The 21,965-nt window shown below is 44.3% G+C and overlaps 1 protein-coding gene across 1 annotated transcript in view; it reads left to right on the top strand.

Moving 5' to 3' along the window:
* The window catches only part of GLI2 (GLI family zinc finger 2), a 199,470-nt gene that overhangs the window by 32,757 nt on the left and 144,748 nt on the right, over positions 1-21,965 (top strand). Inside the window, exon 2 of the mRNA XM_040604855.1 lies at positions 20,487-20,649. Coding sequence (XP_040460789.1) covers positions 20,517-20,649 — 133 coding nt within the window. The 5' untranslated portion in view covers positions 20,487-20,516. The remainder of the gene's footprint in view (positions 1-20,486; positions 20,650-21,965) is intronic.

The raw sequence follows: 21,965 nt of genomic DNA, 5'->3' as shown, positions 1-21,965 counted from the left end.
TTGTGTTGGTATGGCTGGGTGTTCACTGGAGGCTCCAGCTCTTTTGATATCGGATCCACTCACAGCTTGCATGTCCTGCCTCAGCTTTATTTTCCCTTCCAGAGGCATAGATACTGCATGAATCACTGTGTCTTTGCAGAGGCTCCAATGGGCAAAGGTATTTGTGCTGAAACCTCACCAGGCTGTAATTAATCTGTAGACGAAAGGAAATGGTTTTGTGACAGCTAAATGAAGACCAAATAATGCAATGTGATGAAAGGTATGCTCAGCAGTCTGATTCGGGATCTGAAGTTTATATGCGTTTAGCTTTACGGTGAGCCGAAAAACGTTTGAAACAAGAATCGCCTTAAGTCCCAGTTAGTAGCAGACAAAAGTAGGCAGAGGAAAACCTGCACATAATTATATATTAGTATGCAGAAAACCTAACAAAGATTTATAAAATTACACACTGTTATTTAGTGTATTTGAAAACATTCAGGAAGCTTACATATAAATGTTATGTGAATGCCGTACACAAAGAGGCACATGCTTTATGTGTTAGATCTGCGAGATCAGGATATGTTCCAGCGAACAGGCTGTCTCTTCTGTGGGCTTTAGCTATGCTGGGATAGAAAACATCTGATAACCTTTAAAAAAATATTGCAGACTTTTGTAAATTAGGCCGTGGGGGTTTTTTGTCCAGTTTTGGAATTTTTTGTGGAAGGAAAGAAGTTGCTGATCATCTTGTTTGAAAGTTAAATGTTTCTCCAGTTAAGTGTTTTGGGGTTTGTTTTGTTATGTTTTTAAAGAAGGAAGTAATATTTTGAAATCATGTTTCAGCTTGTTCATCGTCAGTTGTACCTTTGATGCAGATTGTCTCACATTACTTCTCGTGTAGTTCAGATCGTTTTTAGCAAAAAGACATAGTGGTAAACCTGGCAGCTTCCCTGTAGTTTGGTGACAGTGACCTTTGAACAGGCACTCTGAAATTTGTGGACACAGAACATTTCAACCAAGCATCCTTAGCTAACCGGATGAACTTCTAGAGCGTTGGGATTTCTCAACTCCACTTGTGTAGACTGACAGAATCCTAGAAATTTCAGGGGGCAGAGACCTGTGGGGGGCTCTAGTCCAGCCTCCAGCCTCAGTGGGGACTGTCATCAACACCAGGTCAAGTAGGCTCTGGCTTGTCTAGCGGAATCTTAAAAACCTCTAAGGATGGAGCTGCCACAGCCTCTTAGGGTGTCCTCTTCCAGCACTGCATGGCCCTCCTAGAGAAAAACCTTTTCTAAATGTCCAGCCTGAACTTCCCAAGCTGTATTATACAGTCTGCCACTACTAGGAAGTGTTTGGCTCCATCAGAGTTATAACTGCAGACTCTCATGCTGGATAATGTATTCATGCTTATTTTCACTTCTAATCTAAGCCTTTGGTAACAAAGCAGCAGTTGAATTGTCTGTATTTAAAATAAACCTAGATCAGATTTATAAATTTTTTGTGAAATCTTAATTTCACCATAGCTGTATCATACCTATACCTTAGTAGCATTATAAGACTGTGACAGAACTGTTATTATGACTACTATTGTTATCATCATCACTATCTCTATACTTAATATAAGCATACCATTTCAGGTTGCTATCCCTATTTTTGACAGCAGAAAGCAACACTCTCTATGACCAGGCAGAGTTGCATACTGGTAGAAGAATGAGTTAGATTCTGTTATGACTTTAGCATCATCAACAAAATTATCAAGTATTGTAAATTTACATTATAATTATGATGTCAGTCAGAAACAATATAACTTGATTTTCAGGTTGACAGAGAATGTGCCCTGGGAATTTGGAAGGAACATATTTGTCTCATTTGGAAGCTGAATAAGTCCTAACAGAAGTATTTCAAGAATATATATGTAGTTCTATGATGTTCTATTCAGCAAGTATTTTTAATTAGCCCAAGTTTTAATGCCAGAACATTACATTTTTTGTTTTATTTACTAGTCATAAATGAACTTGGGATTCTGCAGCAATACTTGATTTTTTTTCTTGTCTGAGATGTGAATTATTCGTTCAAGTAAGCAGGCTGTAGTTAACTTGCACCTCAAATGAATGATGGAGGAAAAAGCTCTGTTTTCAATATGCTAGTAAAGACATAGGTCGGTATATTCAAGAGTGTAGTGAGTTGGCTGCTGGACTGTTTAGGGATACTCTGGAACATCTCGTACGTGCAGAGGTGGGCTGGGTACCTAACTCCTGGCTGTATAATTTCTTTAAAACATTTTGTCATGGACATTCAAAATCCTCCACATGTGAATGATGGCAATACCTGAGTTATGCTTTGCCTTTTTTAGAGAAGATAAACAAAGCTGTATAGGACCCCAGCTGCTTCTCAAAGTCACCTCGGGGGTGTATGTTCCTCTTCAAATCTTTGTACCTCTAGTGACTTAGAGCTTCAGAAGGACTTTGTCATCAAGATATTTCTGGTTCTTTCTTAAGGAAGGCCCCTCTCAGTCCTGCCCATGTTTTTAGGGTCCTCCAGGATGACTTCAAGGAGGTGGTGAAAGCAAAGGGCACAGTAATGTGGAGAACGATGTCCCTCACACCGCAGTGGGTATGCAAACATATCTACCATGATATGAAGCAATAGCTCTTCCAACAGCAGCTGGTTTTACTTCTGCTTTGCTGGTGTCCAATACCAGTCAGCTGCTTTGTGAACAAACTGCACCCACTGGAGCTGAGCACCCTGACTGCACAGCAGCATCGTTCTGTGAATTTGCTTTCTTACCTTCCTGCCTCTCTCCTCCCCTCCCCCCCCCCAGTGTCTACTACACTTTCTTTTGTAGACAGCAATATAGGATCAGGCTGCTTTTCATTTCCATCACTTTTCCCTGCTGTGACTGAATCTGTTGCAATTAAAATTTAATTGAGATGCACACTGCTTAAATAGACACAAGACAGCTACAGCTATTGCTAATTAATTTTCTTCCAAAATGACAACATTTAATAATTATATTCCATGTCACTTACATTATTTATACAAGTTTAACTCTGGGAATTTTTTTAAAGACACGTCAGCTGTGAAAGTGCTTTACGGTGTTAATCTCCCGTAAGGCAATTGTGATTAACTTGAGAAGTGAAAGTATGTTTGCAGTGCATTTAGTAAAATAGCATGTAGTTCTGCATGTTGCAAGAAAGACTGAGATTTTGCAATGATAAGGTACTAGTGTTTCTGGTAGCAGTATTCAGATCTGGAGAAGCTCTAATGATAATAATTTGTGCTTCTGTATCATCTTTGATCTGAGGATCTCTAAGTACTTTCTGCCTACGAACGAATAAGCTGAAGCTTTATGACAGAGATTCCTCCCCTATTTTCTTACTTTACCTCACATAACACAAAGAGATCATCTGCTGCCCCAGCTTGCAAAATTCCTTGCCCTCTGCTACCTTGCTCTAATATCAAGCAGAGAAAATGACCTTTTCGTATTTTAGTCTGAAGAATCCATCACTGGTTGCTGTCAGACAGGGTGTTGGATGAGCGGGACCATTTGTCTGTTGCGGCGTGACAGTCCTTAGGCAGCGATGTGACAATTTGGGGAGTCTGTCTGTGCGAGGATACATAACTGCTGCATCATGGCATGACTTGGTGTTTGCGGAGAGGTGCATCATCAGGCTCCAAACTTCAAATGCTCACCAAACAGGTAGAAACTTCACAGGACAGCTGTGAGGAGAATTTTTCCAGCCTCTTCTGTGGGGGTGCACAACAGTGACACTCCCTCTGCAGAACAAAGGAGCCGGCTATGGAAGGTGAGATGCCTCAACCCTGGGGATTTACTGGCAGGTCAGGACACTTTGGGAAGGACTGGAGAATGAGAGGGCTTTTTCTGTTTTTTCTCAGCGAGGGTTCTGTCTGAGGTGAAAGTTAAAGCTGGAAGCTACAGCAGCGGGATTTTGTGGGTCAGAGAAACAAATGTGGGAGGGAGAGACAGGCAAGACTTTTTGATCGCTCAGAGGACCCAAGACTGATAAAAGTCAAAACTAGATGAGAAAAGCGACTGCAAGTACCTGGTTGTGCATATTTCCTGTGCTTGCATAGAGCAGCTCTTCAGAAACCTCCACGCCTTTCTGGTTGTCACTATCACGTATCAGTACAAAGTTAAGCTGCTCTGGGAACAGAGCTCTGGAGAAGTGTGTGTTTGCATTTATTAAGGATGTTGGGGATTAGTAGTGATATTGCAGAGCAGAATTAGTTGGATGGTACAACCCCCTTCCACGAAGGTACAATAGAGAAATTTTCCAAGGCTGGCATGAAAAGCAATTGTACTGTGTGCTGCTGTGATCAGGGGAGGTTAAGACACTGTGGATGTAAAGGGGTGATCAACAGGGCAATCAGAGTGTGCAAGCCAAAGGAAATTTGATTCAACGTGTTAAATGGGTGTAGTGTGAAGCTCTCTTGTTGGATGTATGGGACTATCATATACTATTCACCTCACATAAATTTTGGTGTCTTCTTTGAAGCTAGTCATTTTGGTTCCTTTTATAGTGAATATATAGCAAAAAGGTACTTCTGGAACCATTTCACTCTGTGTTAAGATGGATTTGAATGAAAAGCTGTCTGACTGGTCATCTGTCTATCCTTAAATACTGTCGTCGAAGCAAAATGGCATTAAAAAAACCCACTTTTGATCATTACTTTACTTTATTTTCCCCTCAACTTTGACAATAGCAAAACCAACTGGGCAATAGTTAGTTCTGTTTTGGTGTTGTGCTGGGCTGACCCGGGCTGGGTGCCGGGTGCCGGGTGCCACCGCAGCCGCTGTGCCTGTCCCCTCAGCTGGGCCGGGGAGGGAAAATGCAGCGAAAGGTTCCTGGGCCGGGATTAGGGCAGGGGGTCGCTCACCAGTGACCGTCACGGGCAAAGCCGGCTCGGCTGGGGGAAACTAGTTTAACTTACTACCAGTCTGATCAGTGGAGGGTAATGAGAAATACAGCGAAATCTTAAACCACCTTCCCCCCTCCCCTCCCTCCCCCCGGGCACAGCCTCCCTCCCGGTGTCTCTCCTGGGGCCGGGGTCAGTCCCTCAGCCCTGGTCTCTGCCCCCCTTCCCCCTCGGGGGGGGCTCCTCACACCCTGCCCTGCCCCAGCCCGGGGTCCCCCCGCGGGGCGCAGCCCCTCAGGCACAGGCTGCTCCAGCCGGGGTCCCCCGCGGGGGCACAGGCCCTGCCAGTGACCCTGCCCCAGCCGGGGCTTCCCTCGGGCTGCGGGCACCCCCTGCCCCCGCGGGGCCCTGCCCGGGCTGCGGGGGGATCTGCTCCCCCGGTGCCCTCCATGGGCCGAGGGGACAGCCCGCCTCGCCGGGGGCTTCGCTGTGGCTGTTCGGGCACATGGAGCCCTCCTGCCCGCCCTCTGCCCTGGCCCGGGGGGCTGCAGGGCTGTTTCTCCCCCACATTCTCACTGCTCGCGCTGGCTGCAATTGCAGCAACTTTTCCCTCGCCTTTACAGTGCTATCCCAGAGGCGCTGCCGCTGTGGCCGATGGGCTCAGCCTTGCCCAGCGGCAGGTCTGTCTCGGAGCCAGCTGTCATGGGCTCCATCGCACATGGGGGAAGCTTCTGGCATCTCCTCACAGAAACCACCCCCGTGGCCCCCTGGCTACCCAAACCTTGCCGTGCAAGCCCAATACAGGTGTCTATTTGGTTCCTTGTGCACTGTTGCACAGGGGCAGGGTTAGGTACTTCAGGAAACTGCGTTTTGGGGTTTTTTTAGAAGTAACGGAAACTTTTTGCATGTTTGTTTTATCACTTCTCTCAGTAGGTTGTAGCTTATTCTACTTTCTCCATTAGCAGGTGCTGCAGTTAATTCTATACAGATTTTCGTGCTTATCAGTAATACAGTCACGATTCTTGCCAAAGACACAGCGCCTTGGTAGCGCAGCAGGGGGGACAGGGGGGCAGTGGCCTGTCCGGCGAGCCCAGGGCTGCTCCTTTGCACCTGATGAGGCGGGGATCATTTATTCCTCTAACAAACAGACCTCTTCCTCTGTGTGTTTTCCCTGAAGTTATTTACACGAGGTTGTTTGCTTTGAGGTCTCACGCACTGTAATTTGCATATGGTGTTGGAGTTACCTGGTTCTGGAGTTACCGATGATTTGTTCCTTTGATTGCTGATTCTCACGGTCCCAAAGTATGCCTTCAGCTGCCAGTGCAGCTGTGTAGCTGTAGGGGCTGCAGCCTGAAAGGCCACAGGTCTGGTAAAACTGGAAGAGTTTTCTCCAAGGCACACTGGATGAATGGTTGTGTGCAGGTTCCAACCAAAAGACGGGTCAGGAGCTATGTGGCTTTGGGTCTGTTTTGCATCATTGCAGTGGCCAGAAAAAGGGAAGGCTTAAACATTAACCAATGTTCACAGCTACCAGTCCTCTATTCTAAAAAATCTCCGTGGGGTGCAGTGATGAAAAGCCAACCCTGTGTGTGCTTCAGGTCTTTTTCTCTGAGGGCATTTGCCTGGATATATTCATGTAAACAAAGACTGATCTTTGGTTACGAGAGTGCTACGGGACGATATCTAATGTTTTCTCAGCATACCACTAATGAGATGGGGATGGCCAACAACTTTTGCTTTCAAAAGATACGTTTTTCTCTAACAGTTTTTCTAATAACCGTTTTATAAGCTAGCAATAAATCTGTGAAAATCTGAGTTTGTAGTGGAGATACTGGCTCCAAAAGAGAAAGCGTGTTGAGCTGTCTTGCTTGTAGTGCATGAAAGGCTGGGAAGAACCGAGGAGGACAAAGTGGTACCAAATGTTAGGTAGCTGTGGACAAGGTTTAAAGACAAGAAATTGTGTTGGCATCTATAGCTGATGACATGTGCCCCATCCCTGTTCTGTCTTCAGTTCTGTGAAAATTTGGACTGAAATGGATGACTGTAGAGATGGGAGATAACATATGTTTAATTTCTTCAGTAGAGAAAAAACTAACTTGTTTTTCAGTCAAGTGCTAGGTTATGACAGCAATTAGGATGAATGCTTGAAGAAGTGTTTCAGTATTTCTAGTGTATAATTTTGAATGTCAAGGTGCCCTGACACTGTGTGTTATGCAGAGAGCAAGGAGGTATAAGAAATATGCTCTTTCTTTTAGTGAGGGACAAGAGAGTTATCATAATTATAAATTAGTTATGCAAATGATTATTCCTTTACTTGAGAAAAAATACAGTTAGCTGAAGAACCTTAGTACTTCTCCTAAAACCAGAACAATGGATCATAACAGATACATTCACTGGTTCTTGATTTTCCAAGGGGATCTGATTCTCATCTTGGAGACCTGTAGTAGAACAGAAGGCACTGCAGGTCAGTAGTTTCATTGGTAAAACCTAGTTATGAATGAGATTGTGAGTGGATGGCTATCTCCGGTCTGTATGACCAGACAGACTCAAAGAACACATATTTAGGCCCTGACTGAAGAAAGCGCATATACATTTGCTGAAGTCTCCCTGAAGCCAATGAGATTGAAAGCATAGTGTGGTAGGCTTTGAAGGGCTTTGAAAGAGGAGACAATGGTTGAAGCAAAACAAAAGAGCATGCCATCAAAGGATGTAAAGCAAAGTGACAGGAACAAAGTGACAAGTTAGGAAAATGCTCTTTGCTCCCACATTCTGAATGGCTGTGAAATCAGCTTTGTACTCATTAGAGCCAATGTTAAAGGAACTTGCTGTAAATGAAAATGAATGGCTTAGAGGCTGGTGTTTTGAGTTCAGATGTGTAGGTGAGTGGCAGGAAGCTCAAGGAAGCACCAAAGTTTGAGACATTGTGCAGAAGGCAGAATCAGGAGTCAGAGGTGGCCCAGAGGCAGAGTCTTATAGTGAGGCTGGAGGAACTTGAAGACCACCCCAGGTTTCAGACTTAAGTAACAAACAAGATGCTATCCACCTCTACAGTATTTGGCATCCTTTGCCACCTTCTAACCATGGCCAGGCTGCTGTGAGAAGATCTTTGAGAGGCAGACTGAGGATTCTATGTGGTTGGAAGGAATCAGGTCTGAACTAGGTTGATGTGCGAGTAAAATGTGCAAAAGATTTAATGGCAAGAAATTCCAGGGGCAGCTGGGTGCAGCAGATTGGATACAGCTTAGCTGTGGATGAGGAGGAAGATGGAATGAGAGTTACAGACACAAGTGGGATTTTGTTTTTAGGGAGAGGCACACCAAAGCAGACCAGGTTCATGAGGAAGAAAGAGCAGAAAAAAAGAAAAAGAGAGAAAGGGTAAGGAGAGCAAGAAAAGTGGCCGTGACATGGTTTAGTGGATGGTTGTGGGGGAGTGAGGTGATTAGAGAAGAAGAGCAGATGAATCTTTAAGAGCAGGGAGGGAGTTGTACATGGGAGGTAAAAGACTTATCTTGTTTTGACTGTTTTCTCTAGGAAGAACTCAACAAGCTTGCATACAGAAAAAAAGATACAGAGATAGATTATCATATGCATTAATATACAATAGAAATAATGTGCAATAACTACAAGGTAAATAATAAATATCACTACCAGTACTAAAAAGCTATGTATATATGTGTGTGTGTGTGTGTTCCTGTACACATGCTCCTATGAAAGTGTCTGTCCTGAAGAATTTATATTAATCCTTTGCATTTTGTTTTAAATTAGATAGTATTGAGGGAAAAAAAGTAAACAACGAGGAAGTATTTACAGGGTCTTCTCAGGCTAGCCTTACTGATTTGAGTCTTATGTAATGAAATAACAAAACCCATCTCTTTTTGTCTGTGTTGTCTAGTGGCCACAGCAGTCACTGTGCCCCAGTCTGGTGTAGCCTCTGAATAGCTGTGGGGACCCAACAGGAGTGTGTGAAGTTTCCAGTGCTCAGCCCCTGGCCTGGTTACCACCAAACACTGCTCTTCTGCTTCGCTTGCTTCAGCTGCCCAGTTGCGCACACACAACGTGGTTCCTAAACCATTCCTCTGAGCCATAGCAACCTGCTGACATTTGCTAAAAGTTTACTGCTAGCCTGGGTTTTGTTCCAGTAAGTTTTGTGGACACGAGATGTCCACATCATGTCAGCCCAGCTTGTTTTTTGTGTGAAGCAGATACTACAGGGCAGTGGGGGGATCAGACCTCCTTATATTTCCAGTCTTCTGTAGGCTGTGGAGACACCAGTGCTGGGGTTGAGAAGGGAGGTTTTTCCCTTAGCTTTTGTAACAAGAAAATGAAATAAAGTGTTATTTCTTTCCTTTTTTTTTGATGCTACCAGCTACTTGCCAGACCAAGAAACCAAGTCAGTTCTTGTAAGCTACCCAGTAAAACTTGCATGATATTCTGTTGGTGAATGGTTTTATATCTGTCTTGGTCATCAAAATACTTGTAGCATGGTAGACATAACTGCATAGTAAAGGAATGTATACTCGGCAACATTGCTGTTAGCAGGATGTAAACACCTTAGAGTTTATCAGTGTTATGGGAGATATTTATTATTTGAGTCTTGTTAAGTCTTTATCACAAAAGGAAAAAAACAGAGAATTTGGAAGGTAGAAGTTAATTTCATTAATCAGCAGAGACAGGCATGGTAAGATTCATTCATTATAAATGCAGATATTTTGATCTGTGAAGGTATGGCAAATCAACCATTTATAACACACTGAGATACAGGTGCAGAGGATCGCAGAGGATCACAGAGGATCAAGATGCTGATCTAGTCTAACTTTCTCTATAACACTGTCAGAGGACTTCCCCTACCCAGTCCAATGATAGGTCTTAGGCTACAGCAGGGCTTCTGGAAAAATATCTGAACAAAATAGCTCCACAGTGCTAGAGAGTCTGTCACCGGCCTGAACCCAACACTTTTCTCTGTTGAAACTGGGAGCTTTGTTCCTAATCTGAATTTCTCTAGTTTAACTTCTAGCTCTTAGTCTTTGTATTTGGTATTTGGTAACTGTAACTGGTTTAGCTATAGATTCTTGTAATGTCCCTTACCTCTGGGTCAAAAAGCATCTGTTACCAGATTTTTGTTGATTATATATGCATTAATATTACTGATCAGGTCATCCTGCAAGCACCTCTCCCTTGAGCTCTCTTTCATTTTTTCTCATGGATAGCACTGGAGCCTTTGCAATTTTCATCTTTCTGCTTGAATTGTGGATACCGGAGCTGGGTGTAGTGTTACTTTAACAGTCAATTCAGGATTAGACAGAGAGGCATTATAACCTCCCAAAATCTGCGTAGATAAACACGTTTTGCTTTAGTAGTTTGGATAGCAGCAACCTCCATAGAGGTTGTCAGCCACTGTTTGCCCACCATGAACTTTAAGCTGTCTCCAGTCAGTGTTTCTCAAAACACAGCCTTCATTTTAATCAATTGTTTGCCAGATGTGTAGCCAGATGTGTAGATGTGGTGAATTCAAAATATATAATCTTTGTATTTAGCCCATCTAAGGATAGAGAGCAGGTCACTGGTACAAAGCAGTCATCTTTATTTACTGTGTCTGCAGTCGTTTGTCACTGACAAACTTCATGACTCTGTATTTGTTCCCAGTCACTGATAAGCGAAATGACTGTAGCTTTCCAATCATGTGAATGGTTCGACCAGATTCAGTAATACTGGTCAGGGCTAATTTGTGTATTAAATGAGCTATTTCACTTCTTGTTTATTACTCGGGTTCATGGCGTTAGACTCTACACAATTAAGGAATCTCTTCTCTTTGAGTCCCTTGGTACCCTGATTAATTTTAATCTTGACATCTTGATTTCTGGCTAAATGAGTGCTCATTTTCACCCTTGTCTTTTGTCATTAGCTTAATACCCTCCTGAATACTCTAGCCTGTCTCCTGAAAGACTTATTCCCTTCCACTGAAATGACAGCCAGCCACATTGTACAGTCTCTTTTCTCTGTAGAAGATGGACCTGCACTGCTGAAAACAGAGGGGCTCTGCCTTTCACCACTTACTTAACCATTCATTTTTGGAATCACATATGGCCCTGTAATTTGAGTCACAGCTCTCAGAAATCAGCGCTGTTCAGAGTATTAATTCCATTCTCCCTCATACAACGTTCCTTGCAAGGACTCTTGGTTGTTCTTGACTCTGTCTTCACTGGTGTGCTTGTGTCCTTGCACACCAAGCTGCGTTGCAGTTCACGGGTACGTCCCATATAGCTCTGTCCTCTCCTAATACATCAGCTGTCAGATATTTCAACAGTTTTGGGGTTTGAAAATATTCCGTTACTTGTGAGAATGAGGCCGGACTTGATGACCTCCTAGGTGCCTTCCAACCCCAAATACTCTATGATCCTGTCAGAAGCTCTTCTCCCATTCCCATCATCTGGATGAATTTTTCTCCGTTCTCCCATTTATGAACTGCCAACCATTTTATGTGGTCTGCATCCTGCCTTCAGCTGGCAACTATAGTCTTATAAAGACAATATGTGTTTCTACACAGCGTGGAATAGCAGCTTGTGTGGTGTATGTATTCAGCAGAGGAAAACGAGCCAATTGAAGTGTCGCTTTTTTGTTTTTAATTACATTTTTGTTTCCTTCCCAGGCTTCTCTCTTCTACATACTTACACGTGTGCCTCCAGAGGGAGGATTCAATAGGATGATGAAGTGAACTGGAAAGTTTAAAAATAAATCAAAATTTTGTAATGAAACGTGTTCTTTCAGAACATAGTTGCTATAGGGATTTTTGCAAGGATGCAGTCCTTCATCTTTCATTACTCTAAAGGTTTTCCTTCCTTGAGCCAAATGAGAGTTTTCTTATGCAAGCTTTGGAGCCTGTTCAATGTCATCTGGATGGACTAGTCACTACAAGACAGTATTACTCATCCCACCCTACATAAAGCAAACCCATTAAACTTCACTGCATGTGGTTTGTATTTGGGGTTTCATTCATGAGAGTTGAAAGTGCCCGAACTACTGGAGCACGGAAGTGAAACCCTGAGAGGATTCTCCTTCAGTCACCACCAGCCAACAAAACATACACTTCCACTGTCTCAAAAGCTCCCTCAAATCTGATTTCAAGGCAGCTCTTTTCCTCGTAGCCAAATCTCCTGTGCTGACCTTCACCCACTCTACGGAACCTGCCTGAACATCTCTGTTCAGAGTTTCTGTTCCACCTGTAGTATGTGCAATTTACTTTCTTAGTATCTTCTACTTATAAACCTGCTGAAAAGTCAATAGGTTAATTATTACTGATTTGGATTTGGAGTCTAATTTAGTTGTAAACAGTTTAACTGCTGGTCTTCCACCCTGGTCTTAAACAGTCTGTGTTTAATTGTTACCCACCCTGGTATATCTGCCAAGAACCACAGATGTTTTTATCTGACATGTTAGTTATTAACAGTTTCTGCTCTTGTTGGAGCACAAAGATTTGATGAAGGGGTTTGGGTTTGCTGGGGTTTTTTTTGTTTCTTCATTTTAATTTCTTTTTTCTTTTTCTATTCTGGTGTGCAAAGGTTTCCTAAAATGAAAACAGTTAGTTTTTCATTAGATACATGAGTGCACATACAGGTAATATTTGGGGTGAGGTTTTGGTTGGTTTTGTTTTTTGTTTTTTTTTTTTTTTTTTTTCTTTTTTTGGGGTTTTTTTTTGAGCAGGGGTAAACCAGAAAATTCTATAACAGGAAATTGAAAACTTCTTTAGATTTACATCAAAAAAAAAACAAACAAACTTAGACAACTCTTTTGATAAAGTTCTCTCACCCTTACAACAAAACCAAACAAATAAAAAACAAGTGAAAATTCATGGACCAGTTATAATGGAGATGCATCACTTGAGAATTTTGTTTACCTGGTGGCATCATCCCATATCTTTGCAGCATGTTAACATTGAGTCTGAATGCAGGAGTGTCTTGATTATCTTCTTTGACATTTTCTTGCATGTTGGAATTCGCATAGTAAAAATTTTCTCATGATAAGACACGTAGGATTGGCTTTGTAAAAGTACAAGCATGACTTTGTTTTCCCATTCCACCACAAAAGGCTCTTCCCTCCAGCCCCCACTCCTCCATCTTCTCAGTTCTTCCAAAGTAAGAAACAAAGATAACTTCTGAGAGAGAGGAGGGCAAGTTGTGTACCCCAGCCTACATGTCTCAGCATGGACCAGTGCCGAATCTGTGTCTGGCTTTGAGCTTTTATGTCTATCCGTATGTTTTGATGCTGTATTGTAATTATTTATAACCCGGCATCTGAAAGATAATTTCTGTTCAAGACTCTAAGGTTGGCAACTTGAACATATACCTGAAGTGGGGAAATGGTTCAAATTTATCTGATATTTTTTAAACTGGTCTTATTTGTAAGGAAGCAGCAATATTAACGTGACATTAGTGTTCATGAAAAATATGAACAGCAGGCTAAACCTGAGAATGGGTGAAATGTGGGTTCTTTTATTCACTATAATCTCCTTCTTAATAACCACAGCCCAGAAAGTGAATGGCTTTAGAAAAGGAAAAACCATTATGTCTCAATTCAGTGGCCTCAATGTTGTCATCTGGTGCCATAAAGTGTTGTCCTAGGATAGTCTGGCCTCTGGTTGACATTCCCAAAGGCTGCATGTCTCCTGTCGGTCCTGTGCCACAGTTGTCAGCCCTGCCCAGGACCAGGGGGTCCCAGAGTGCTGGGTGCCCCTGTGCAAACACTGGCATTGCACCCTTGCTGTCCAGGGCCTGTTAGTGTGTGGTCCCTGCTGGAAGGTCTGTAAGGAGCATCCAGCTGGTGAATGCTAGTTCTGGAGCAGGTAGGTAAACGCTTAAAGACCTTCCATATAGTGATAATTTCTGATCACCACCACTAACTTCACCACCCTGTTTGATTTAAGTGGAAGGCCAACTGTGGTCAGTGGCAGTGTGAGGGGGGACAGCACTTGTGACTCGTTCTAAGGTGCATCTGACATTGTTTGCTTTCATATGCCTGGCACCTCATGAAGCGGAGGATTGCATCCTTGTGTCTAGGTATTCCAGCTACAGAGTGATAGAGCATGCTGCAGGGCTGCATTCCTTGAAGCTGTTTGCAGGGTATATTTCTTCCATCAGAGACCTTTGCATCTCTCTATTTTGCTTCCTTGCAAATCTCCTAATTGTTTTCTGTTTCTTTTCCCTCTGTGGCATGCCTCTGTGCCCTGTTCTTTGCATGCTAGATGTCATGCTGTGCCTTCTTCTGCCCCAGAATGTCTATGTATCTCCACCTCCTATGGTACCAGGTCTGTCTGTTGCCTCTTTCTTTCTCTTTCCCATGCTACTCTCTTCTCCCTTCACAGGATTTACCGTTGCCTGTACTTCCATTCACTCATATTCTTCAGTAAGGTCTTACCTACTGTAGTCTGTAAGGTCATCCCTTTTTCCCCCGTTTCTTCTCTGTCTTCCAGGCTCTTCATCTTCAGGAACCCCCTGCTTTTTCCACATCCAACCAAGCATCCTTGCAAACATGCCTCCTTCCCATCACATACTTTTCCATACTTTGCCTCTTTTCTTTACTCCCTGGTCAGAGTTGTGCCTATTGGTGCCTGGAATATCCCCAGATCTTCTGGAGCTGGTTGGAGGTGATGTTCTGAAGTTATAGTATTAGAGAAATGCTGCCAAGCACCGGGCAGTCCTGGGAACACTTTGACCCCTCACAGTAAGGCAAGAGTGGCTTCTTCCTCGTGCTTTTGGTGTGCTGTTGCCATATGGAAATGGCAGATGGTGTTGATCAGGAAGTTAATCTAGAAGCGTATCCGTTTCATGCCGTACGTGAAAGATTTGTTCATTAAACTTAGAACTCTTAATTTAAAGCCAATTAACAGAGTGATTTGAAGAGACTTGTTGTTTTTGAAGTTCAAAAGAGATGCTAAGTCTCTGATTACAGCCTTTGTACATTCCAGAACCTGTATAACTATTGCAGTGTTGCCAACTCTCCCGGGGTTTTTTGTCTCTTTCTTCCCTCCCCCCACCCCCCTTCACTTTTTTGAGTGATGCAACTTTTGCCATGGGCTGGAATAGTTTGATGAAGCCTTATGAATGCCCAGCTTTCTTAGCAATTTTAGCTGTACGTTTGGGGGTGGGTGGGCAGAACTGGTGTGTCTTTCTATCCTGTTTGCTGAAAGCCAGCACAGCTTCCTCCTCCCTCCCTTCGGCAGCCCAGTATTGCTCCTCTCTGAGCAGGAGCTGGGGAAGGAGGTAGCAAAAAGGAAGAAGACCTGAGCAGCCCTGTGCCCTCCTAACACCACTTCTGTCAGCATGGGGTTGCCTCTGCTTCCTTTCCTCCCTTCCCATAATGTCTCCCAGAAGTTGGTAAGGACCCACCACAGAAGCTTTCTCAAGCTTGGAAGGGGCAGCAGCGGCCTCACACAGACAGCTACTGCTCTACACGCGCACGCCCCAGCATACAGCTCTAATTTCCATGTGTAATCAACCTTGTAGGATTGGCCCAAGCAGACTATTTCTAAGAAATGTCAAGATGGGAAACCTTGTGTCTGGAGAACCCCAAAAGCGATTACTTCTGAATTAATATTCACACTGCTTTTACCCGAGATTGATATTCTGTAAACACTTGTAGATCCTTCAGCAACAAACATCATGTTTGGATAGTTCCAACACTTAGTAGTGGCATGTGTATGGAAAAAAACTTCCTTTAGTAATTTGAAGCTGTTGCTGATATAAAAGAAAGCAGAGGGGTCAAGTTTTGCTGTGTTATAGAGCCTATGACTTCACCGGGTTAACTGCTGCTACTTCCATGTAATTGAGAACATAATTTGGCTCAAACCCTGGGAGACTGAACAGGATCACAGCAGCCACTGTATTAAGCCAATGTTCAAAACAGTGGGCTCACACTGAATTTCATAAGCAGGTCATGTATTCAGAAGGCTTTAGATGTATGACACAGTCCACTGCAAGAGAAGAGATGGTGGGAGTATCTCTTTGTTTATCTTAACTAAAACAGCACACCAGGAAAAGCTATCTAATGCGGTGTTGTACCTACATGGGTGGCGATGTAGCAGAACAGATAAAGTGTCTCTCTGTGGGTGCATGAGGACAAACCCGGTAAAAGCTGTGCCAAGGCTGCCCTCAGTTATCCCATCTCCCATCAGTCACACCGGGACACAGCAGCAGTGGAACTTCATCCTGGCTGTGCTGGGGTAGGGGTGGTGATGGTGTCAGCAGCCAACACACCTCCATTGTGTCTCCTTGCAGGTGATGGCACCTCACTGGTGCCGCTGGAGCTGTGCATGAGGATGTCTGGTAGAGGTACTTAAAATGAAGAAGGGGACAGACATTGCTCTGAGAAAGCCTAAGATATTCAGAAAAGCAGAATGGTTGCTGGAAGCCTTCTTTGGAAACCCCTTCCAGGTTGGACCCATGTCACAGTGTCACTGGCAGCATCTGCCCTCTGCCAGAGAGGCTCGCTCCCATGCTGCCACTTAGTCTGTGAGCAGAGGTGGCCAAAACTGGTGATTTATTTTTCACAACAAAGCGTGTGTGTGTGTGTGTGTGTGGCAGCAGAAATCTATGTTTTGTACTCTGTCTAGGAGAAGAGAAGTGAGTTTCCTGATGAAAGAAAATCCCTAAGAAGGAAATAATGCTTTTTCAAAAAAACAGAACAGTGCGTGGGGGTATGGCTGATGAGTGTCTGTTTATTCTGTTTATTCCCAAGTTTGCTGGCAGTCCTGCTCAGGCTGATGCCCTCCAAAAGACAGGCGTTTTGGGACAGCACTTTCGACCATTCCTTGAGCACTTAGCGGGAGGGATTGTTTTATTAGGAAAGTTTACAGCTTCTTGTTTTCCCTCAAAGGCAAATGTGACTTTGTTGTTTTTAATTCTGTTGGGATTTCTCCCTTTTAATATACAACACAGCTGTTAAAATAGCTGGGGTTGTCTAGGGCAAATCATATAGCACTTTCCTTGTTCAGATTTCAGATGGCTGACTTCTTAGTGTTGCTGCAGAATTGTATTACAGGTCATATGAATAGTGCTGGTATTAGTGTCAAAATCAATTATCCAACTCTCCTCCTGCAGAGAAAGCTACAAACCTTAGGAACAATCTGAGTAATCCATTCTGGGTTTCTAATTCTGAGTAATGACCGAGGGCAGAGACTTATGCTTAAATAAGTGCACAGGGTCTTTCTCCATATAGTCACTCCTAAATGCATGCTCTTTACAGGAAAAAGCAGGCTCCCTGTGAAACCCTTTTTCATGCCAAATGGCTCGCTGCTAAGATTAATCTGTCATTGAATTTATAAATTCTGTGTGGCACAGAGCAGCGGAAAAAGTTTAGCACTGAACAGAAAGCAAACTATGTATTGCTTAAAAAATGAATGTTGTGCTCCTGGATGGTGTGGATTGACTGCCTCCATCAATATATCTTCTTATACTGGTAATAAAAATATTTCCATAGCCTTGTGCCTCCAAGGATCTCAAAGCACTTTGCAAACAGGGCAAAGTACTATTTCCTATTTTACAGCTGTAGAAACCAGCTGCAAGAGAGGTTAAGCTTTTTGCCCAGGGACACTGAGGAGACTATAGCAGAGCCAAGATGGGAACCTAAATCTCCGGAGCTCCAGCACAGTGTCCTGATCACAGGCTGCACCAAAGCACAGCAGGGGAGCCTGCTGGTCACTGACACTTGGCTAGCATCCATGAAACTTGGGAGGTGTGATATGAAATCAATGTTGGTTCTCCTTTGCTCCCTGGTCTCTGTCATGGTCTGTGGGTGGAGGTGCTGAGCAGGGCAGGATCCGGCCGGGGAGGATGCTTGTGTCCTTCTAGGCTGGGATGGTCAGCTCTGGTTGTGGGTGCCTGTGAAGGAGAAAGGTTTTTGGTTGCTACTGACTTAGGGAAAACTCGGAGCCTCTCATCCAGTCTGCTCTGCTCCAAGCACCCTTATGAAGCAAAAATAATTATAGACTTATTACCCTAAACCCTGTAAGATTGGAGTGGTTGCATTATTTTTTTTCCTAATCCAGTAACTGAGAAGAATTTACCTCTTTAATACAACCATTTACAAGAAACATTTTTTTTTTAATTCATAATCTGAAAAGAGAGCATGCAGCTACAAAAGTCAGATTTTCAAATAAAGGCTTGATGTCTTGTCCAATTCCAGTTGGATAAATGACACACCTGAAAAACTGGGTCCCTACTGAGGTGTCTCTGGCAGGGATTTAGAGATCTCACTTCAGGCATCTTTCTGGAATAAAGCATGGCTCTAACCTGCATGTTTCACAGCAGAACAATTTCTGGAAGCTCCCTTGGGCATGAGGCTGCCCTGAGGGTCAGGGTAACAGGGAGGGAGGAGGCTGGGAGGGATGCGAGGGCAAGCGTCTGGTTTCAAACAAAAGTGCAAAGCCTTGAAAGGAGGGACTAAGAAGAAACAGGTGGGGGGCTAGTAATATAGCCTCTGAAGTTTATTTGCTTAGCGAACAGAAGCCCAGGCTGCCAGACCTAGGTCAAATACTCCTCCAGTTCGAGTGTATTTATTTCATACGTGGTCTGTAACCCAACCTGATTTCTGGATTAAACAACTGTAAAGTCCTGGCCCCCAGGAACCCATCCCGTGTTTGCCATCAGGCCCAGCACATGCCGGGGCAGGACCCTGAGGGGCCACCTCGGTATTCACTGGAGCCTTGTGTCATCAGTAAAGCCTGTAATTGTGGGTCCTGTCATTTCCAGTGCAAGCCTTGCTGTTTACAGCTGCAAGTCCTGACCATAGATTCATCACTTAGTTGTCCCATTAATGTGAGCTGTGCCTGAAGGTTCCTGGGGTAAGCTGCTCCCCGCTCTGTAGGCTGCCATCCTGCTGGAGCCCTGGCAGTGGTGGCAGTGCTGGAGGACCATATCCACCACGTGCCAGGTCCCTCTGGGGTGCCAGCAAGGATGGCTCCGTATTTATAGGAAAGCTTTAAAGTAGATCAGAGGCAGTGGTTTAGGACAGCCTGTCCTGAGCAGTGTGGAGGGTCCCCAGCAGCGGGTTCGAGGGAGCCTCAAACATGGGGCCATGCACTGCTGTGCGGAGCCGTGGGGCTTAGCATGGGGCAGGGAAAGAGGGATCTTCTCTTTCCTGCTTGTCTGTCCTGAAGTTACAGCACGAAACCTGCTTGAAAACCTGCAAAATAGCGAGAAGGGAAAACCCAAACCAATCACAAAATGAAGTGTCCACAGCCAGGGTCATGAACAGCTAAGGGGTAAAAGCTACAGATTGCACATGGGAGTTCCTGAAACCTTTATGTGCTCTGAAACTTTTAGGAGAGTTAACTTTTTAATCCAAGATGTACGGGAGTTAGTGGATCCTCCAGAGTGAAAAGAGCAATGTCTGAGCTGGCACAATGTCAGTAAAACTAGCTGCGCACACACACAAAAAAAGTTTTCTGGTTTCCCAGATGTTTTTTGGTTCATGCCATTAATTCCAGTAAGGTAAACAGCCGGTGTGCTCCAGAGTATCTCATGAGCTGAAAAATTTGCATCTGAAAATTTGCATGTGAAAAATTGCAGATCTGCATTAAAATTAGAAAGGAAAGGAGGAATTAGCAGTGGGTTTTCCCAAGACCAGCCTGAGGCTGGTAGCACCAGATAACCCCATGGGTTCTGTGAAAACAGGAGTCACGTGGAGACATTTGAAATAAACCAAGTTAAAATGGGGCGAACAAAAGTATTTGCAGTCAGAAGTGAACCGTGCCTCCTCATTAAAGCAAAGCCCCGTTTTTACATTAAATTTGGGATACCCGTATGTGGGAGACCAGTTAAGTTTGAGTCATGCGGAACAAATGATCAAGCTACCAAAAAGTGCGGGAGCAGTTATTTTTCATGGATTTGCGCTTTTGGTGTCATCTTGTTTCATGGAGTTTTCACTGGCACTTAATTCACCATTTGTAATGGGGGTAAAGATGTAGCTGATTTTCAGATGCAATCGGTCAGGGTAGAAGAATTTGCTTGTGAGAGAGGAACTGGTGATGTTAATCCTCACCAGTGAGAGCTGGATGGGGTCTGGCAGACCTGCTGTGGCCTGTCCATAAGCACTGTTGAAACGTTCTGGTCAAGGCACTGGTACAGAACTAGGGTACAGAATAAGCACAAACTGGGAAAAAGAAAAAAAAAACCACCTTAAATGTAATTTTATCTGTACTTTTATTGGCACTTTTTAGCTGACTCAGTTTTTTGTTAAGGTGGGCTAGGTCATGTGTAGGATGGACAAATGGGTTTTGTACACACTACATTTTTGCATCTCACCTGTCCTTAAATCCTGGAAAGCCCTGTGGACCTGTAAACCTTTATTATGTAGCTCAGGCTTAAGTGGGGAATAACGTATATTCTGGTCCTGATCCTTTTAGGTCTTCGGCTGCCTGAAGCCAGGGGGATGTGAGAATACCCATCCCTTTGCAGGGTTTTGTCTCTTTTGCCTGTGACTGCAGCACTTGGCTGCACCGCTAGAGATAGAAACCCAGGTGATCTTTGCTGCTCGTCATTTACTTTTGAGCTCTGCCAAACCATCGGTTGCTTCCTTGTGGAGCTGATTTTGCTTGCTTTGTGAGTGGTGACCAGAATCTGGTTTTGTTTTATGTCCTGTAGGGTTGCTGAGCTGGAAGATGCACATCTAAGATGGAAACTTCTGCTTCAACGGCTGCTGGGAAAAAAGAAGGGAAAGGTGCAGTTCTGGAGGGGAATGGCTTTGCGGAGACGGGGAAGAAACCCACTCCTTTAGCAGCTGCAGGAGCAGCAGTGGCACAAGGAGGTACTTTATGTTTTCCACAATTTGAAAGCAGCAGGGGTGTTTTTCATTAGACTGTAAGAATTTAATAAGTACAGTGGCATCTGTCCTCCTGTGAACATGCTGAGTTTATTGGGGTTCTTGGCCATTGGAGGTCACAGGAGCGGGAAGTTGTGTCACCACGTGGTGTCCAAACATCACTGCACCATGATGAGTCACCACTGCTCCCAGCAAACTCGGCTGGCGTGAGGGAGAGGATGGGTGGTGAGAGGCGGCTGTTGGAGAGCTGAGGCGTCCCATCACTGCTTGCCACTGGCCAACTGGTGCTGTGTGGTGTAGGCAGCATGGTGCCTGCCACTCCTCCGAGGCTGGCTGGAGCTGAGGAGTATCCTGTTATGGCTGGGGAAGGGTGTTGTGTGCCTGCTGTGATCCTGCTAATGGGCTAAACAGACTGCACCATCTTCAGTCATTGCTCCTGGAATTTCATGATTAAGGAGGAATCTGGGATTGTCCAGCCCCAATGCAGGAATGTTCACAAAGAAACACCCTGACTTGCGCCTTCCCTGTTAACATCAGAAATATCTCATGTCCTGATTTCTTTTTCCATTGGTGTTTTTGGAAAGATTTTGGTCCTTGTGGTGTTGAAGTCAATTGGGAAGCTCTTGTGGATACCTGCAGGCATGAGGTTGTGTTTGGTGCATGTAACACCAGTGTGCAGAGTGATGTGCAGGCATGTTGCTTCTACCTCCTCTCGCCTGCTGTGGCAGGCAAAATACAGCTCCAGAAAACACATCCCTCTCTGGCATACGTGTGCTGGTGGATCTCCAAATTGGTGCCAGGGCCCTTCATGGTGGCTCCAGCTGTGGCCAAGGCTGTGCCCACCAGGGAGGTATCATGCTGCCCTTGGTGGGGACTGGGAAGGGGCATCCTTTCTGGACAGGGTGTTAGAAGACAAACTTAGAAGGGGCTGTACCAGCTTGGATGTGACAAGAGACATCCCAGCTGTGTAAACTTTGAAGGCATCTTTTTTTTCCTCTTTAAAATATACCTTATTGCTAGCCAGAGTCTACCTCAAAATGAAGCCTTTCCCTCCCCTTCCCTCACTGCAGGGTGGTTTCTCATCACCCCAGGAAAGCAGCACAACTCCTCAGTGGGCTCCTCTGTTCCTTAGACAGCTCAGCTGGAGTTTGTTTTCTGTTGGCTGAGTTTTGAAGATAGTTCCCAGCCCAAATTACTTAAACCTGCTTTACCTATTCTTCCTTTTCAACAGCTTTGTTACTCAGTTTTCATTTCCACGTTGACCAGGGAAGATTCAGATATACAGAATAAGGTAGCAGCTG

The sequence above is a fragment of the Falco naumanni genome, chromosome 8 (genome assembly GCF_017639655.2).
Source record: "Falco naumanni isolate bFalNau1 chromosome 8, bFalNau1.pat, whole genome shotgun sequence".
In the NCBI taxonomy this organism is placed as follows: Eukaryota; Metazoa; Chordata; class Aves; order Falconiformes; family Falconidae; genus Falco; species Falco naumanni.
Note: the sequence above shows the minus strand (reverse complement) of the source record. Positions and strands in the feature narration are given on the sequence as shown.